Source organism: Oryzias melastigma, linkage group LG22 (genome assembly GCF_002922805.2).
Source record: "Oryzias melastigma strain HK-1 linkage group LG22, ASM292280v2, whole genome shotgun sequence".
Taxonomy (NCBI): Eukaryota; Metazoa; Chordata; class Actinopteri; order Beloniformes; family Adrianichthyidae; genus Oryzias; species Oryzias melastigma.
In genome coordinates, this window is record NC_050533.1 from 6,436,030 (window position 1) to 6,453,112 (window position 17,083).

Here is a 17,083-nt window from a genome sequence, read left to right on the forward strand (position 1 = left end):
AATAATACGCTTTTAAAAATTACATTAAAAATTATGAACTGAGTAAAAACAAATAATGTCAATTTTTTAAATGGGTTTAATTTAATTTTAGTTTGCTAGGTTTACCAATTTATGGCTGAGACGCATCAATAGCAATAAAATAAACAGACGTTTTTTGTAAAATCACTGCTGACATTACACTAGCTTGCTGTTATTTTATTTTGATAGGATGTCATGTGAACCTCAAAAGTTATAAACTGTCTCATATATTGAAAAAAGTGATATTTTATCTTTATGTTTATATTTTAATGCCCCCCAAAATATGTATTTTATAGTTATCATGATAGTAACAATGACTAAAAATCAAATTAGTGACTTATTTCACTAAGGGATGAAGTCAGACTTTGTGGCTCCTACTGGGTTGTGGTTGGTAAGAAATCAGCCTGAATAGTTCTTGAAGTGTTGATGGTCACAGACCTTTGATCTAAGTTTTTTAAGGCCAAAGTCGGTCTAGAATTTCTCCTATGAAAAGGATGAAGCATCGTGAAACGTCTGGGAGGAGACGACCTGCTCTGGCTGATTTGGTCCGTTCACTTCTGATAACATTTTCTATTTGTGGATTCAGCTTCACGGAGGATGAATAAAGCCGTGATGCAAGAAGTCTTTTCTAGTTTTTGTTAAGAACATTAGGTTCGAATGAACTGAAACTGGTATTTGGTACAAAAATATAGATATCTAGCTGGCCTACTGTTCTGGAAATGTTTTTTGTTACGCTTGTGTGAGGAAATTAGACGGTTTCTTTATTTCCATTAAACAGATTTATATTAGTTTTGAATCTGAGAGCGTGAAAACTTTTCTCCTATTTTTCAAAAGCAATTTTGCCATTTTCATTTACTCTCTTTGGTATAGAACCCTAACTATTGTCAGAAAACTTACTTAGAAAGTTAGAACTCTTTATGTTACTGTGATTGACAGGTGTGAGGATTTTACCCAAATCCGAGGCCGTCTTTGCCAGCAGATCAGGGTGGCAGCAATGCTGTCGGAGCCTCATCAGAATGACGAGAACATCAGCGTAATTCCTCAAGACGCTCCCTTCAGATACATATCTGGGAAATGATAACAGACGTTCACATTCTCACATCATAATAGAAATGTTAATTTGTTCCAAAAGTGACCCGTCTGCCTCACCTGCCGATGGTGCTCCGCCCCTCATTGCGTGCTAGCTCGTACTCCTCCCTCTCCTGCTGGCTGAGCTCCACTTGCTCCACGTAAACCTTCTTGTCGGGCAGAGACACCAAACGCTGGCCGTTCACCTCGCTGCTCTTGGTCCGCCGTAGGGTGATGCACTTCACCAAATTCTGCAGGTTTCTGCTCACATTTTGAATCAATGTGAAATTAAAAGATGGATAAGATCATTTAAGCAGAAATTTGGAAGATTTTTCCAAAAAATAATGGAACATTGAAGCTAAATAACGCCCTCTAGAGTATTGTTATTTAACTGCAGGACTGTTTGGGAGCACTCACTGCAGGCCGGCCCGTTCTCCTTGCAGGGCGGGTCTCTGGATCACTCGGTTCCACCACTCTCTGACGTCGAAGGGTTTCAGACGCAGAAAGGCCAGCAGCATCCACATGTCTTTCACGCTGTTCTGGATGGGAGTACCTAAAGGAACAAATGCACTCTTTTCATGACCTACATCATTTTATATAAAGGAAAATTTAAGCTGTTTATATCGAAAGCTAGCAAAAGCTTTTAAAAGTTTGCTTTCAAATCAATTAGATTTATTGCAGAAATGTCTGCTTGCATTTTTGGTATTCGTAAACTTTATAGTTTTTGAAAAATTGACCAAAATATGCCCCATAGGAAATGAATTAAAAAGTCAAAATGTCAAAATTTTAAGTAGATTAGCAACAAGCCTTTAAATATATTCATGTTTTTAATCTTTTATAGTAATTTTAAAAAAATTGCCACTGAGCTGTTATATTAGCATTATGCTAGCTCATTTGGATAACTTGGAATCTACTGAGATTTTTTAGGCTAATTTAAAGTTTAGCTAATATTTTAACAACAAGCTAACGTTTTTGACAAATTTAGTTTACAGAGGAATTTTAGGAGTTTTAAGTTTAGCTAGTATTTAAGCAACAAGCTAGCTTTTTTTGGCTATTTTGGGATTTACTGAGGATTTTTTATGCTAATTTAGAGATTAGCTAATATTTGAACAACATGCTAACGTTTTTGGCTAATTTGTTATCTACGGGGATTTTTAGGCTAATTTAGAGTTTAGCTTTTATTTTAGCAGCAGGCTAGCATTTTTGAGTAATTTAGTTTACTGACAATTTTTCAGCTATTTTGGAGTTTAGTCGGTATTTAAGCAAAGGGCTAGCTTTTTTTTGACTAATTTGTAATCTACAAAATTTTTTGTGCTAATTTGGAGTCTAGTTCATATTTTAAGGAATAGACTAAATATTTTTGCAAAATTGTTATGTATTAGGGATTTTTAATGTCAATTTTACTACAAAATTTTCAAAAATTTAGGTCAACTTCAGCACTCTTTCATAGTTCTTTAACAAAATTTCCAGTCTTTTAGCAAATTTAACATTTTGCACACGTCTTTTGCATTTTCAGCAAATCCCTTCGGAAGTTAAAGTAAATTGCGTCACCATTTTCAGTAAAAAGCTTCAGCATTTTCACTGACATTATTGCAGGTATTGGAACTTTATCTAGTTAAATGAGATTTTCTACTATTTGGGCTTATTTAAAAAATAAAAATCTCCTTTTAGAAGATATTCTTGCTAACATTTGTGCGTAAGTTTTTAGGTTTCCTAAGGGGAGAACTCACCCGACAGAATCCACCGTCTCTGAGCCTTCAGCTCGAGCACGGCCTTACTCATCTGTGCATTGGGGTTTCTTATAAAGTGTCCTTCATCCAGCACTACCCTCAGCCAGTCGACTCCATGTAGGGGGCTTTTATTCTGAAAGCACGGCAACAAAAACTTGTAAAAAGGTGTATTCGTGGGCTCATCCATGTTATGCGGATTCACTTACTCCGAAGTCGGTAGACAGGACGTTGTAGGTGGTGATCACCACGTCCTGAGAAGACAAGAACTTCTTGTTCCTGTTGCGATCGGATCCGTAGTACAGGTAGACGTTGAGCTTCACGTCAGGGTCAATGTGCTGCTCAAACTGGTCCTGCGTGCAGGGAGCAAAGAAATCAACAGGAATGAAAACCTCCAAGCAGCTTTTACTGACAGTCTGTCTTTTTAATGAACCGTTTTGTTATGTACCAGCCAGTTGCTGAGCACAGAAAGAGGACAGACGATGAGAGTAGCTCTTGCCGACGTGTCGTCCGGGTCTGATGAGTAGGAAGACTCTACGCCTGCACACGGAACGAGGAATGAGGAATTTCAAACATAACCGTCACAGAAAACCAGATCAGAAACAAACTTACCATCTTTGAGGCTGGACTTCTGTGACTTTTTCTTCTTCTTTGGGCCTGAAGCTGAAGAACCACTCAGAGCTGCTGCAAAGTCCAGGTCCTCCAGCAACACCGGAGCGTCTGTGTAACCAACAGATGAATCCAAATCAAACCTGACACTAAAAATGTGCTCATCAGTTAAGATATGTGCATTATTTTTACATTTTCTGTCACAGAAAATTTTAAAGTCCCACTCCAATCACCTTTAGATTTGTTCTAATATGTTCCTAGTGGTCTTTTAATCATTATTGTGTCATTTATTAAAAAAAAAAAAAAAAAAAAAAACACTGTCATTTTCTAGGACATAGTTTTTTTGCAACAGCAAATTCATGTCTGAGTAAATCAAAAAAACATAAACACTGGGACTCCGGTGTTAAAGGGTTAAAGATCCTCACACCACCAACCCAACATTACTGATGTTGCATAAATGACGAGGAAAACAAAAAACCTACATGGATCTAGTCGTAAATCAGTGGCGCAAATCTACGCTCCTGCTACAAGCTTTTTCAGCCGACATTTTTTTCATCTGCCCCTGATTTGAATAAAAAAAATACAATTTTGACCTTAATTTTCTAACATATATCATAGGAAAAAACACCAAAAACACAAAATTCATCAGAGTGGGTCTTTACTAAGCTTTTATTTTGACAGGTAAGCTCACAACTTTAGCAGAGACGCACCTTTACTGGGTTTCCGCTTTGCAGCTTTCAACTTTCCTTTCTTTAAATCTGTAGTTGAAAAAAAATAAAGTTAAAAATCTATAATCCAAAGAAAAGAATATTTAAAGGGGCCATACCATGATTTTCATCAGCATTTCAGAGTAAACTATATCCATATATATGATCATACATTACCTTCGGAAGACTAAAAATAAATTATTTTTTAAATACGAGTAATTTTGTGGACCGTTTTAATACACGGAAGTAAAACGTCTCGATCTCTGAGGCACCGTCTTTCGCTCCATGTCGGTCCCGCCCATTTTATGATGTCATCCTTTAGCCATAGACCAATGAGCCTCCCCAAGGCTCTTATTCACTTATTTAAACTTATTATTTTGTTGATGGATTTTGAGCATCTGTATGAAGGTCAGGTTCAACACTTTTTACTGCAGCTTTGGTACCGCGGAGGTTGCGGTTGGTATCGATCTTACATCAGCACGTTTCCACCCGCTCGTTTTCGTGGGTATGGGAGGGGCTGCTGTAGATTGTGCAGGTTTTTAGAGGATTACTCTTAAATGCATGAACGGATCGAAATACCATTCTTTATAGAGAGGAATGAACCGTATAATGCACTCAAAACCTCAAGAATTTTCATGGTAGGACCCCTTTAAATAACTTCATTAAGATGTAAAAAGCTCTTACTTTTTTCGGTTTCCTCCATGTTTCCTCTGCTCCATAAATCATGTTTGACAGAATTATTTTAGTGTTTCAAAGCTAAAACAACCCTTTTTTAAAATTCTTTTGAGGATAAAAGATGCTTACGTGTCTGAGCAGGGATCTCCTCCTCCTCCTCCGCTTGTTCCGGCAGCTTCATCTGCAGGAGATAAAACGCCACATCACACTTTCTGTTTACGGTTTCACGGAATAAATGAAAAGCAGGACAATTACCTTCTGATGGTTTGGTTTTAGCCTTGAAAGGTGAGGGCTGTTCTTTCTGTAAACACACAATAGAAATTGAAATAGAGTTACTAGATTAAATAGAACATTAGAATCCAATAAAAACACACTTACGCATTTCTCCACAGGCAGAGGCTTCCCTTTGTGAAAGTTGGTGAGAATCAAGGCGATTGTCGTCAGAGTTTTACCCTGAAAAACAAAATCATAGAGAATTTTGAATTCCCATTGATCCTTTATCTCTTTGGAGCGAAACATGGAGACTCCTCCCCCCTACGGAGTTTTTCTAAAACTCACCAGCCCCATGTCATCTGCCAGGATGCCCCCGCGGACCCTCTCTGGGACCTCTTTGGAGGAGAAACACGTCAGGGTGTTGTAGTACAGCTCGCCTCTTTTCTCCCAGAACGGCGGCAGCGCACATTTGTTTTCTCGCGCGCACATCCAGGAGAGCGCTTGTTTCTGGTGAGGCAGGAGGGGCGTGGCCACAGACTGCAGAGAACCACAGTAACAAATTCTTATCATTTGTACATCAAATTATTGGTCATTTCTGTCCTTTATCATCATAAAAACAATTGCACCATTTTTTTCTACTTATATGAACTTAAAATATGATCACACTTTAGACATTTTGAGGTAAATCTGAGGTTAAAATACATAGAAATAGAAATAATAATTTTATTTAAAAACTCTGGTGGAAATTCTCTATTTTTTTTTTTTATCCCGCCTGGCTACAACTAAATGATTTATACAAATACCCAACTATCAATCAATTTATTTGTAATTGTTAAATCACATTGTAACAACAACTGCAGAGCTCCCCACACAGACAAAAAAAACACAGAATAAAAGCATAAACAGACAAATTAGAAGCTAAGACTATTTTTAGATACACGTCACTCTTGAGATGACTAGATTACTCATAATTTAACCTTTTAATTATTCTTATACTAATCATTTTAATTGTATTTTATCTCTACTTTATAGTTTTAACTGTATATTTTCTTGTGATAGTTCAGGTCTGTTATAGTTAAATAAAAAAAAAGATCCAGAACAAACATTTTTATAAATAATAAACATTGCTTTAATATTTTTGAGCATGAAAAGATAAATCCAGGTTCACTTTCTTTGGTTTGATCAGGTTACTCTTTGCTAATAACCGGCAATACATTTTAGCCATAAATTTAGAAATAAATTTTATCTTTTGATCTAAAAAATTTGTCTGTTTCTTCTCATAAAGGAGGAGATTCAGGAACTCTGATTTCCTGATGCATGAACTGAACATGTGCATTGTAGAAATAACCGTTTTAATATGTAATATATGATCATTATGAAAAAACATCAAATGACTATTATTTTTTTTAAAAGTAATATGACTATGACTATTATTAAAAAAAAAGATTCAGAAAATAGATTCTGTTTCTGCTAAAATGCATTAAAAAAGATAAAACATTTTCACAATCACATCCCCAAAACAGCTAGTTGTTTATTTCGAAGTAGACACCAATTTAGTGTGAAAAACATCTCAACAATGTGACCTCTGTCAAACACAAATCGAGGACATAAATCAAAAATGATCCCAACAGCAGACAGAAACACGGATTCAATACTCGCCTCTGCGGCTTCTTTCTCGCCGTCTTTACTCTCCATCAAACCTTCGAACAGGTTATCAAAAGCATTCTTCAGCTGAAAGAGACGATGTTTGTGGAATTTAGAAAAGACAAACTAAGAGGAGTAAAAGTTAATTGATTTAGATGTAAATACAGAAGATGTGTGTCATTATGTCAACTAATAATCTCATAAATATTAACTTAAGTAAAATTCAAACCAGAATAACTGAAATATTTAAAGACCCACTCTGATAAAAATCTGTTTTTTGGCGTTTCTAACAAGTTCTTGTAGCATTTTTCTAAAGATGGGGGACATATATTAAGAAAATCAAGCCTAAAATTGCATTTCTGAGTATTTCTTTACTGAAATCGTTGGGAATCAGGAGTAGATGAAAAAAAAAAAAAAAGCTGTTTGAAAATGAGCGCATTTGTAACTTAGAAAATGCGGTGGGCGGGACACAAGCTCCACCCTGATGCTTCGGCTCATAGACAGATCGAATAAAGCAGGGGTGTCAAAATCCTACTTGTTTTCCAACCAGTTTGCCATTGAAGCTCCTAATTTGCTGAACACCTGATCCAGGTAACCAGCATAAGATTTCTGAAAAACCAGCAGGAGGCCGGCCCTCGAGGCCTGGAGTTTGACACTCCTGATTAACTTGTTTTCTTTTTCTGAGGTGAGATCTGGTTCTAAGCCGTACGGCTGGATAGCTTCAAGATTGCTCGGCATTACAGAGTGTAATCAGATGGGAAGTGGGGGTGGGCTTGCTCTGCACTAAAAGTCCCGCCTACAGCTCTGAGGTGAAATTCTAATGAACTCCTGCCGCTGAGCAGAAACTATCTCCTACAAACGAAATGTTTTTTTTGTTTTTGTTTTTTTTTTTTTTTACTAAAAACCACGGGGTCAAATCAGAATCTGCTTAAAGTGAACAAAAAAAAACAGATTGAAAATGTGAAAAACAGCCAATGAGCTCAAAGCCCCGCCCCCCCATGTAAATAAGGACTAGCTCAGCAGCAAAAACTCGAAAATCTGAATTGAAACTGAAAACAGAGAACTGAAAGCAAAGAATGAAAAACAAAGAAAAAGGAAAGTTGAAAATATGAAAATGCAAATTAATTTTTTAATTAGTAACAGTTTTTGTTTTTTCAAGTTTCAAATTTACATTTTTTTTTCAAATTTTCAATATTTTTTTTCCAAGTTTTCAATTTTATTTGTTCACATTTTCAATAATTCCTTTAAGTTTTTAATATTTATTTTTGAAACTGCTTTCAAATTTACAATCTGTTTTTTTCGTTCACTTTAAGCAGATCCTGATTTGACCCCCATTTGTTCAGTTTTATGACCCCATAAAGAAACCTCATAAATTCTTCCTAAAAGACCCCTAGGAACAATATAAAAACAGATTAAAATATAATCGGAGTGGGACTTAAATATACATTTTTCAGAAAATTGAAATGACAGATTTTCTTTCAACAGAAAAAACATTTGCTATCACTTCATCCAGTTACCTCCTCTGCGGTTAGCGGGGTGGTCACTCTTTTTTTGGATGAAGAACCTTGACCACCTGAAACGCTGTACGACTTCTGACCTAAAAAATAAACAATATTTTTAGAGCATTTAGATATGTTCAGAGCATCCACAGATGTCCTTGAAAGACTCAGACATACCTGTTAATTTGCTTCCGTCTGGGTCCAGTCTGAATCCTCGCCGTGCCATGCTTTCCATCACGGCAGTTTTGTTCTCTTCTTTGCCCCAAAAGGACAGATTGACCGGCATGGTGAAGGAGTTGTTAGTTCCGAAAGGTACCACCCTGACAACCACACAGTGCTCACGTTAACTCAGAAATGTTCACAAATGTCCAACTTAAATAAAAAAACAACAAAAATATAATTAATAAACAGTTACAACGCTTGGTGTTCAACGAGAACCCTCCTGCTGTAGGACGCTTTCAGAGCTGAACAGTAAGTTTACATTTTCCTGTTTGGCTTTAATATTTTAGGTTTGTTTTTAAACACACAGAGTATTGAAAATATAAAACATTGTCCTAAAACTTACTTAGGCTTCAAATTAGGCAATATAGAAATAAAAAAGAAAACAATTTCTATAATAATTCTGTATTAAATTATATCAGGAGGCCAATTAATAAACAAAATGTATAGCTGTCAGACGAAAAAGAAAAATTAAATGTACTTTTCTGCTGCCTGATTTGAAATAAAAATTGTTTTTACACCAACATTTGCTAAAAGTACCACTAATTAAAAATATAAAAAATGCATAAATGACAAGAAGAAAACGGATATAATTTTATTTTATTTATTTTTATGTATTTTGTGTTTCTATGGACTAAGAATCTGCAATTAAAGTGTATGTTACTACAGTACAGATGCATCAAATATCTAAAAAAATATATAATAATATATTAATAAAAATACAAACTCTTTTGGCTTTAAGATGTGGCTAAAAAATTATATATATTTTTTTGTTTTATGTTATTGATGTGACATTTACTAATTAAAATTAAGATATTTGCAGTCGACTAACGTTAAATCTCATTGTGTGACACATTAAAAAAGGCAAATAACTAGAGAAGGCATAAATTATTCTGGTTACAACCTTTAAAGTACCACTGGGATCATTTTTTTTAAATCCATTTTAAGTCTTTTCACTATTACTGTGTCGTTTTAGCCAAAAATTTGTTGTTTTCTAGGACATAGTTCCTGCAGAGCAACAGTAGCACGTAAGAAATTCGCCTCTGGCGGTTGGCGCGCAGTAAGCCTACCCTCATTTCCTATCATCCCTCTAATAACACACTCTCCTGCTAGCTTATGACTTCTAACACACCCAAGCTAACATTCCAAAAGTGGTGAGCGGTATCGGTGCTACAGTTTTGATCCAGATACCACCTTAGAAGAGGAAAACGAAGATCTATTTGTCTCCAAGTGGATGAATCAGAATGAAGCGAAGCAGGGAGTTGCAGCTTACCATCTGCTTCTGATTCAAAACAATTTGGATAAAGACTTTCTAAATTTCACAGAAAGCTCTGAATTTATGAGGAGAAAAGCTAAGTGGAATCAATCCCGCACCATGACACTCACCCCTCCACTTTAGCCAGGTTGTTGTCCATGACGTAGGCCATGGCTGCAGCCAGCTCCTTCTTGATGTGGCCCACCTGGTTGCCGTAAACGTTTGCAACCATCACTGCATTGCGGTCGTATGGATTTTGAGGCTCCCGCACCAAACCCACCATCTCCCCTCGGTTGACCTGTCCAGAGAGAACACATTTGGGGTTTAAATGTTTGGGTTTTTTTAGGTGTGTGTGAGTTGAAGTGACAGTCTGAGCCTTACCACGCCTGTGTAGTATCTGAGGCCCACCACAGAGCCCCGCAGGTAACCGAACAGCACGCTGCCATCAGCGTCCGGCTCCTCGGAGGCTGCAGCTCTGATGGCCTGGGACAGAGTCTCGTTGGGTTCTGAGAAGAGGTCCACGTCACTGAACCTGCCCCATCCCGACCTCCACCAGTGGGAAAGCATGCCTGCAGACACGAAAGACAACAGAAACTTCCTGCTAGATTTCAGGTAGCTGTGGAGAAGCTTCACTTCATTACTTGGTAGATAAGACCACACCTCTCAAGTTAATTTTCGGTTTAACGAAAACGAAACAGCCATTTTGTGGGAAACGTTCATCAAAATTAGCAGTACTGTAACAGGTTTGTTAGCTAGCACGCGCCTTTTGTCCTCGTGTAAACTGAAGAACTTTGGTCGTAATAAATAACAACATTTACCAGCGAGGCCTTACCTAAAATCCTCCTTCAGTGTTGATAGCTTGTGTTCGGTTTCCCGGCAGAAAACCTGCGACCAGCTGGGAGAATCTGTTTGGACTACTTTCAAATGAAACTCTTCTGCGCCTAGAATACTACTTCCGTTTTTATCTTTCAAAATAAAATCTCATGACGCGCAGTTTTATTTATTTATACACTTTTTGTTTGTTATGGCTGCGACATGTTGTTCTGTGTATAGAATCAGACCGCAATTCTGAAGCTGCTGATAAAATTTTGCTCAGCACAATATATTATCAGTCTTTCATGTTTTTTATTTATTTATTTATTTATTTATTTTAAATTGAACCTTTATTTAACTATGTCAAAATCCAATTGAGATCTCTTTTGCAAGGGTGACCTGGCCAAGAAGTCAGCAGCACACATCACAAAATTATGGTCACAATTAAAAAAAAAATTACTTTGAAGTCAATAAAGTTTTAATTCAAGGTGCAGCAAAGTGACTTAGTGTTGTAAAATACAATGAATGTAAGCATAAAATGCCAAAGTCTAAACAGCATGAGAACAAGAGAATCCAGGAGATGCAAGGTGCTCTAGTTAAAAGTAACAGAATTAAAAACACTAACGGATAGATCCTTGTTAATAGGCTAGCTGTATTTTTTTTTATTAAAATTTCTTTAGAACTGCCTTCCACTTTTGTATTTTTCATGTGTTTTTTGTTTAAAAAATTCTCAATTATTGAAGTTGGATATTTTATTTTGAAAAACAAAGGAATCTAGCCATCGTCCTATCATCACTTCCGTTGAGATCATCACGCATGCGCAGTGCGTATTTGTGTGAAAATAAACTTGTTCTTCCTAACTTTTTGTTTACTAACGTTGTTAGGCTTTACATTAGTTATTTGCTTCTAAGCGCGAGTTTTACATGTAGTAATGTCGGGTAAAGTAAAAAGAATAAAGCTTTAATTTGTATTTTCTTCTAATTGTGAGCGCTACGGGTGCCGCGAGGTTCCGAATCCTCCTCGGCATGTTTGTGCGGGGTTCCGCTTCCTCTCCTCTCCGCCAGGTTCCTCCTTGGACCGAACGAAGCACGGAGTGCCGGGAGCGAAAACCCGAAAAAGTCCACCGTCTCTGAGGAACAGCCGGTTCTTTGGAAAGTCTTGGCGAAATCTCAGGCTCAACTCTGGACTTAATCGGACTCGAACTTTGCAAACACTAGAGAACTTGTAGGGATTTACCTGGAGAGCAGAAATTCACATTACTACCTCGAGTTGGCTCAACGGGTGAGTTGATATAGTTTATATAAGTTAATGTATTGGTGCCAGTTTGGGTTTTAATTTCTTTTTACATTAGAAAAACATAACTTGAGGAACTTCCACTTCAGTGAAATGATCTCAGCTCTGATTTTTTCATTAATTTACGTTAATTAGTTTATGTTTTAGGCGTTAATATTGTACGTAGGGTGTAATTATGCTGTTTTATTGAAAATTAAGTGGTGTTTTGATAATGTAGTAAGAAAAACAAAGATAAATCAATTAAAAGCTGCATTGGTTCTTTTTTTCTGCTTAAACTTAAGTCAAAGCAGCTTTGAATGACACAAATGTAGTTTTCTACAGAAATGAAAAAGTTTAAATACATTCAAATAAATGCAAATATCAATTAAGTACCCAAAGCCACATTTTAAACAAAGGTACCACAAAAAAGCAAAGTTTTGAACTTTTTTGTGGCCTTTTTGCCTCCCAATGTCGTAGAAAATCTCCCCTATTTGCTCTTCTCTGCTCAGCATCTCTGGAACATTTTGGTGACGTGGGTGTGACCCTCTCACCTCACTGCCACAAAGCAGTGCAGTCTTAAAATCTCTGCCTGTGATTTTTAGTTTTTCTTTAGTAGTTTTTGTGCAGCTGCAGTGAAGCGGCCATTTCTGCACCAGACCATGAAACCGACACACCTGAGTCCCCAGGATGAATCTGCTGCCGATCCAGAGCTGGAGGCTAAGGATTTCAGGCTGAAGATTACGATCTGTCAAATGTTGACACAAGGGCGAGGCAGCTGTTTGAATAACAGGATAGGTGTATGGTGTGGGTGTGCAGCTGAGCGAGGCTTGAACCAGAACACTAGAGCAATTGAGACGCTCTGCGCATGAAGTCCACACAGTCCATGGTTGTTTATCCATCTGGCCGTGCGGCTCGGCTCGTTACTGTTATTGAATGGAGCACAGAAGCGTCACAGCTTCATCGCTCTTCTTCCTGGAAGTCCTCCGCACAATTTCCTTTTATAGAAGCTGAACACAAAAGGCATGTTGTTCACTTCCTGTAAACAGCTCGGCGGCTGCGTTTGCTGCGTTGGGGTTGGACGGCTCGATCCTGCGACTTTTCTGGGGTTTGGGGAGTACCAGGATGAGGAAATGGGCTTCCCTTGATGGTCAGGAGCAGTGAAAGAGGGAGAATGAGGAACAGAGAGGATGATGGGTATGTCACAGGACTCAGTCTGGGCCGAATCTTTCATGTTTTCTAGATGGACATTTTCTGACCGAAAATCATGAAGTTTTTCATGCTTTCAACGCTTTTGTTTGGTAACTTCTAATTGTTACTAAAGAGGAAAAATGTTATCTTAATTTTAAGTATTTTTATTTCTGATTGCCTTTCCTTGTTAGATCATTTAACAGCAAGTCTACTAAAAATGCAAAACCAAGTAAGATAGTTAAAATTTAAAGTTATTTTCTTTCAATTCTGCAACTTAATAAACTCAATAAAACTCATTTTAAAGAGTTTAATCAATAAAGAACACAGTTTTTTCTTTATTTAAAAACAAAGATCAATTTAAGAAGAAAAAGTGCTTCCCAGCATTATTTTAATTAGTTTAATCTTTTTCTACGTTTTGTTTTGACGTTTTTCTCTCATGAAAGCTTTGTTTTTCAAGAATATAACTTTCATTCAATTTGCAAACTTGTTTTGAGTTTACACAAATTTGCACCAAAAACTGTTTAAATCAATGATATTTTCAGTAGAAATCAAAGATGGTTGTTTTGAAAATAAAGCATAGAGGTGATTTTGAAGATGTGTTCAACACTACGAATTAAAGTGATTATATGTATTGAAATTAATTTATTTTTTGGGAGGCGATAATTAAAAATAAGAAAGAATAGTGAGAAAACAAAAGATGAATTATACCTGATACCAAAGAAGACTGAGAGAAACACTTTTTTTTTGGAACTGGACAGAGAAGGCCATCAAAAACTTCCAACATGATAAACAAAACCTTAGATTGTTCAAATTAAATCATCTCTGGTTATAGAAAACTTAATAGTAAACTATATATCAACATATAATAATTTGGCATGCAAAAGCACACATATTTTATGAAATATGAGTTATTTTTGTCAGATCCTTTTCCTACGTAGAAGTAAGACGCCTTGATCTCTGTGGCTCCGCCTTTCACTCCTTGTGGGTGCCGCCCATTTCATGACATCATCCTAAAGCCGGCCTCGGCAGGGTGTCTCAGTTTCGCCACGAAACAAACACTATCCGAACTTTTGCAAAGATGGTTGTAAATACCGTGTAGCCTTACTCTCTTGACCCAGACTTCGGTCTAGAATTTGAAGTGCAGGAGGTGATAACACCTACAGGAAGTTTCCGACGTGTAAATGAGAAGCTAAGAGAAGTTTATTTTGTGTTGTTGCATTTATTATGTACGTAAGAATTGTCATGCTGCTGTCAATCCATTTTTATAGGTGCGCGTGCGGAAATTGAAAGCGTTTTAGCTCCTGAGAAAGTGGGTGTGTGTGTTAGCCTGGGGGCAGTGCTGGCAGTGCAGACTCTTCGTAGAAGGGGCTGTTCCTCTACGTTCACACGTATAAATGTGGGAGCCCAGCCGTTCTTGGTATTGGGAGAGGCTGGTGCTCAGAGCGCAGGGTTTCAGAAGAATGCTCAGAGATGCATAAATGGTGCAAAATACCACTTTGGAGTTGTTTTTCATTAGGATTTTTTTTAAATATAATACAGTTAAAAGCTAAAAAAAAGTTGATTTTTGTTGTAAGGACAAAACATGAACATTTCAGGACTATTGCCTGCATTCAGCAGAGTCTGACTCGGTAATAGCAACCTTATATTTTCAGTTTTTGGGGTTAAAGATGACAGAAAAAGACAAGCAGAAATATACTTTTGCAATCTGCATCAAAAAGCAGAGAAATTGAAAAAAATGAGTGACTTTAACATGGAGTTTAAAGACCAGTGAGAGAGGAAAGTTAAAAAGCACCTCTGTTGTATTTAAACACAACCTCCATTAGTATAACAGTAGCATTATAATTAAAGGTATGGCTTTGGGCCTTTTAGTCCAACCGCAACTGTAGACCAAATCAAAAAGTCTTCTCTTAAACGGAGAAAGCAAGAATGTCTGTCTCTCTAAGCTAAAAAACTTGTTTCTCTGGAGAGAAACCACAAAACTGCCTCTTTCCTGTAGGAATTCAAAGAAACCTCAATAATCCTGAAATCTGAGAGAAAAGGGCTGTTTGGAAAATACAAGATTTTTAAAGTATGAAGAAGCTCTCTCATCCTAAGTATTTTATAAAAGAAAAAAAAACAGGATGAGAATCTAGTTTGTATATAAAGTCGATGGCAAATGGCTATAAATTCAGGTCTCTTTTGCATTATTAAGTGATAAATGCACCAGAATGATTTAAAAAGGAGGATAAAGAGAGAGAGCAGAGGCAAATGATTAAAAATAAAATAGCCAAGGGCAAAAAAGATTCTGTAAAAACAAAAAGCAAAAAAAGTAGAAAAGTTAAAAAGCTTTTAGGATGATATCACTGCAGTGTTACAGCAGCACTAGGTCCCAACAAGACAAAGAAAAGCTTCTATTCAGACGGAAAATTTGTTCTGAATTCTCAAGGGAAACTAACTCTGGTTCACTTTAAGCAAACCAAATGTGTTCCATCTGAATGCACCTGTAGATATCAAAGAACAAAGACAGGGAACCTCTTGAACAGGTTACCTGTCCATCTGAGGACAATAGACACAAAGTGCTCACCATTCAGAGCCACGATCAGCCCAGGAAAAATGGTTTTGAAATGTAGAAGGAAGCCAGAGTACCTGGAGAACCAATGTAAGCACATCCTGACCCTACACAGAATAGAGCCAGTGTATAAGACTACAGTATGATTGAACACGAGAGACGAAGCAGCCAGGAGTCTGCTGTGCGAGAAGAGAAGCAGGCCCGGTCCAAACTGCAGCCCACAGCTACCAAATTCCAATTGTGAGGCAACTTGTCTGAACCTGGCCAGGCAGCAACAAGCACTTACACTCACATAATACTTTTGAAAACGCAGCTTATTTCTGGCCTGAGTCTAATTTTATCCTGTCGAGACACGAAGATCCCACTTCCAAGATCTCTGAGGAATGAGGCAGCCTGCTAAGACCTGCCCAGATAGGTGTGAAGAGAGAAAGGAAGGGTTAGGGAGCAGCTTAGCAGCTACGCGAGCAGCAGATGCAGACGTGCACAGCGGGGATACGATGATATTTCCTTTTTTTACCTGATCTTCTGTAAGAAGCAGAAGAGACCAAATTCAGGTGAGTCAACAACAGCTAAAAGCGCAGAGATCAGGACGGAGTTATTGGTCTTTTTTGTGTGTTAGTTTAAGAAAACTCTGTTTGAGCTGAAGAGTGATAAAAGTTTCAGATATTGAACAGTAATAGTGGATCATATTCTTGCAGCCTTGCTTTTGGGTGGTTTTGTTTCCAACCTGCTTTTGTTAAAGCACTTCCTCCTTGAGCTGCTGTTGTGTGCGCTTTGGTTCAAGCAGCGTCTGCCTTCAGGAAGGCTTTCTCTGGAGGAAGTGGTGTCGGCAGTAGGTCAGGTCGGCAGGGCTCACACACACCGTGGGTTAAAGAGGAGGCCGGGCCCACCTGAGCCACGTTTCTTACTCCATGTCGGTACGAGCGGCGTAATTGGCGGGCAGACAAAGGAAGTGAGGAAACCTCTTGTTTGCTTCCTGTTTCCTGTCTGTGATGTCAGCCGCGGTGCAGCTCAGAGTTGATCGCTCTGCAAGGCTGGAAGAAGAACCTGAAGAGCCGAGGTCGTGTTTGAACGAGGGCGTCTGCAACCCCGCATTTGACCTTATTAGGCTAAAGCATGAAAGATGAGAGCGTTCACGAAGCGTGTTAAGAAATACTCTCATCCATTTGGGCATTTTTGTTATCAGCGTGGATTTAAAATACCGAAAGTGAAACTTTACTGTATCAAAACAGTCGATAAGCATCAGTTAATCTTTTGCATCTGTTTATGGTTGATTTTCCTACTTAAACCTAACTCATATTTTAGATAATTATTTGGGATAATAGGACACTTTATTTTAAGATACGTATCATTTTTTTGTAGGGCTGGGTTGATCAAATCGATTAATCGATTCATAAAAATATAAATCAATTTAGCAGATAAAGCTAAAGTCTGCTAGCTTGATGCTAACGTTTAATGGAATTTCCCATAGGACGGCTAATGCTAACGCTCGGTCGACATAAACATACATTGCTGACTAAATGAACATCTTTATAAACTCACATGCATGAATTTTCCAAACTCTGTAAAGGGAATATTCTTTAAAGTAACCATTCGTGTATGGAGAGAAAATAGACTCACTTCGATTT

General features: G+C 37.5%; 2 protein-coding genes across 6 annotated transcripts in view; one reads left to right on the plus strand and one right to left on the minus strand.

Annotated features, from left to right (window-relative positions):
- Positions 1–10,618, minus strand: part of hltf (helicase-like transcription factor) — a 15,749-nt gene extending 5,131 nt beyond the window's left edge. For 2 of the 3 annotated variants that reach the window (XM_024274068.2, XM_024274061.2), the window contains exons 1-19: positions 10,467–10,618; positions 10,016–10,203; positions 9,766–9,932; positions 8,338–8,480; positions 8,179–8,258; positions 6,677–6,748; positions 5,363–5,554; positions 5,183–5,257; positions 5,060–5,105; positions 4,934–4,985; positions 4,814–4,839; positions 4,133–4,180; positions 3,426–3,542; positions 3,262–3,353; positions 3,023–3,166; positions 2,817–2,949; positions 1,504–1,639; positions 1,168–1,347; positions 970–1,085 (exon numbers count right to left, since the gene is read on the minus strand). In XM_024274068.2, coding sequence (XP_024129836.1) covers positions 970–1,085; positions 1,168–1,347; positions 1,504–1,639; positions 2,817–2,949; positions 3,023–3,166; positions 3,262–3,353; positions 3,426–3,542; positions 4,133–4,180; positions 4,814–4,839; positions 4,934–4,985; positions 5,060–5,105; positions 5,183–5,257; positions 5,363–5,554; positions 6,677–6,748; positions 8,179–8,258; positions 8,338–8,480; positions 9,766–9,932; positions 10,016–10,201 — 2,005 coding nt within the window. In that variant the 5' untranslated portion in view covers positions 10,202–10,203; positions 10,467–10,618. The remainder of the gene's footprint in view (positions 1–969; positions 1,086–1,167; positions 1,348–1,503; positions 1,640–2,816; positions 2,950–3,022; positions 3,167–3,261; positions 3,354–3,425; positions 3,543–4,132; positions 4,181–4,813; positions 4,840–4,933; positions 4,986–5,059; positions 5,106–5,182; positions 5,258–5,362; positions 5,555–6,676; positions 6,749–8,178; positions 8,259–8,337; positions 8,481–9,765; positions 9,933–10,015; positions 10,204–10,466) is intronic. The other variant, XM_024274075.2, reaches the window with a different exon arrangement.
- Positions 10,619–11,293: 675 nt separating this feature from the next.
- Positions 11,294–17,083, plus strand: part of LOC112147790 (serine/threonine-protein kinase PAK 2) — a 21,400-nt gene continuing 15,610 nt past the window's right edge. Inside the window, exon 1 of one of the 3 annotated variants that reach the window (XM_024274393.2) lies at positions 11,294–11,728. The gene's annotated coding sequence lies outside the window, so the exon portion shown is untranslated. Of the gene's footprint in view, positions 11,729–12,765; positions 12,914–15,893; positions 16,010–17,083 lie in introns of those variants that run through there. The other 2 variants (XM_024274408.2, XM_024274400.2) reach the window with 2 other exon arrangements.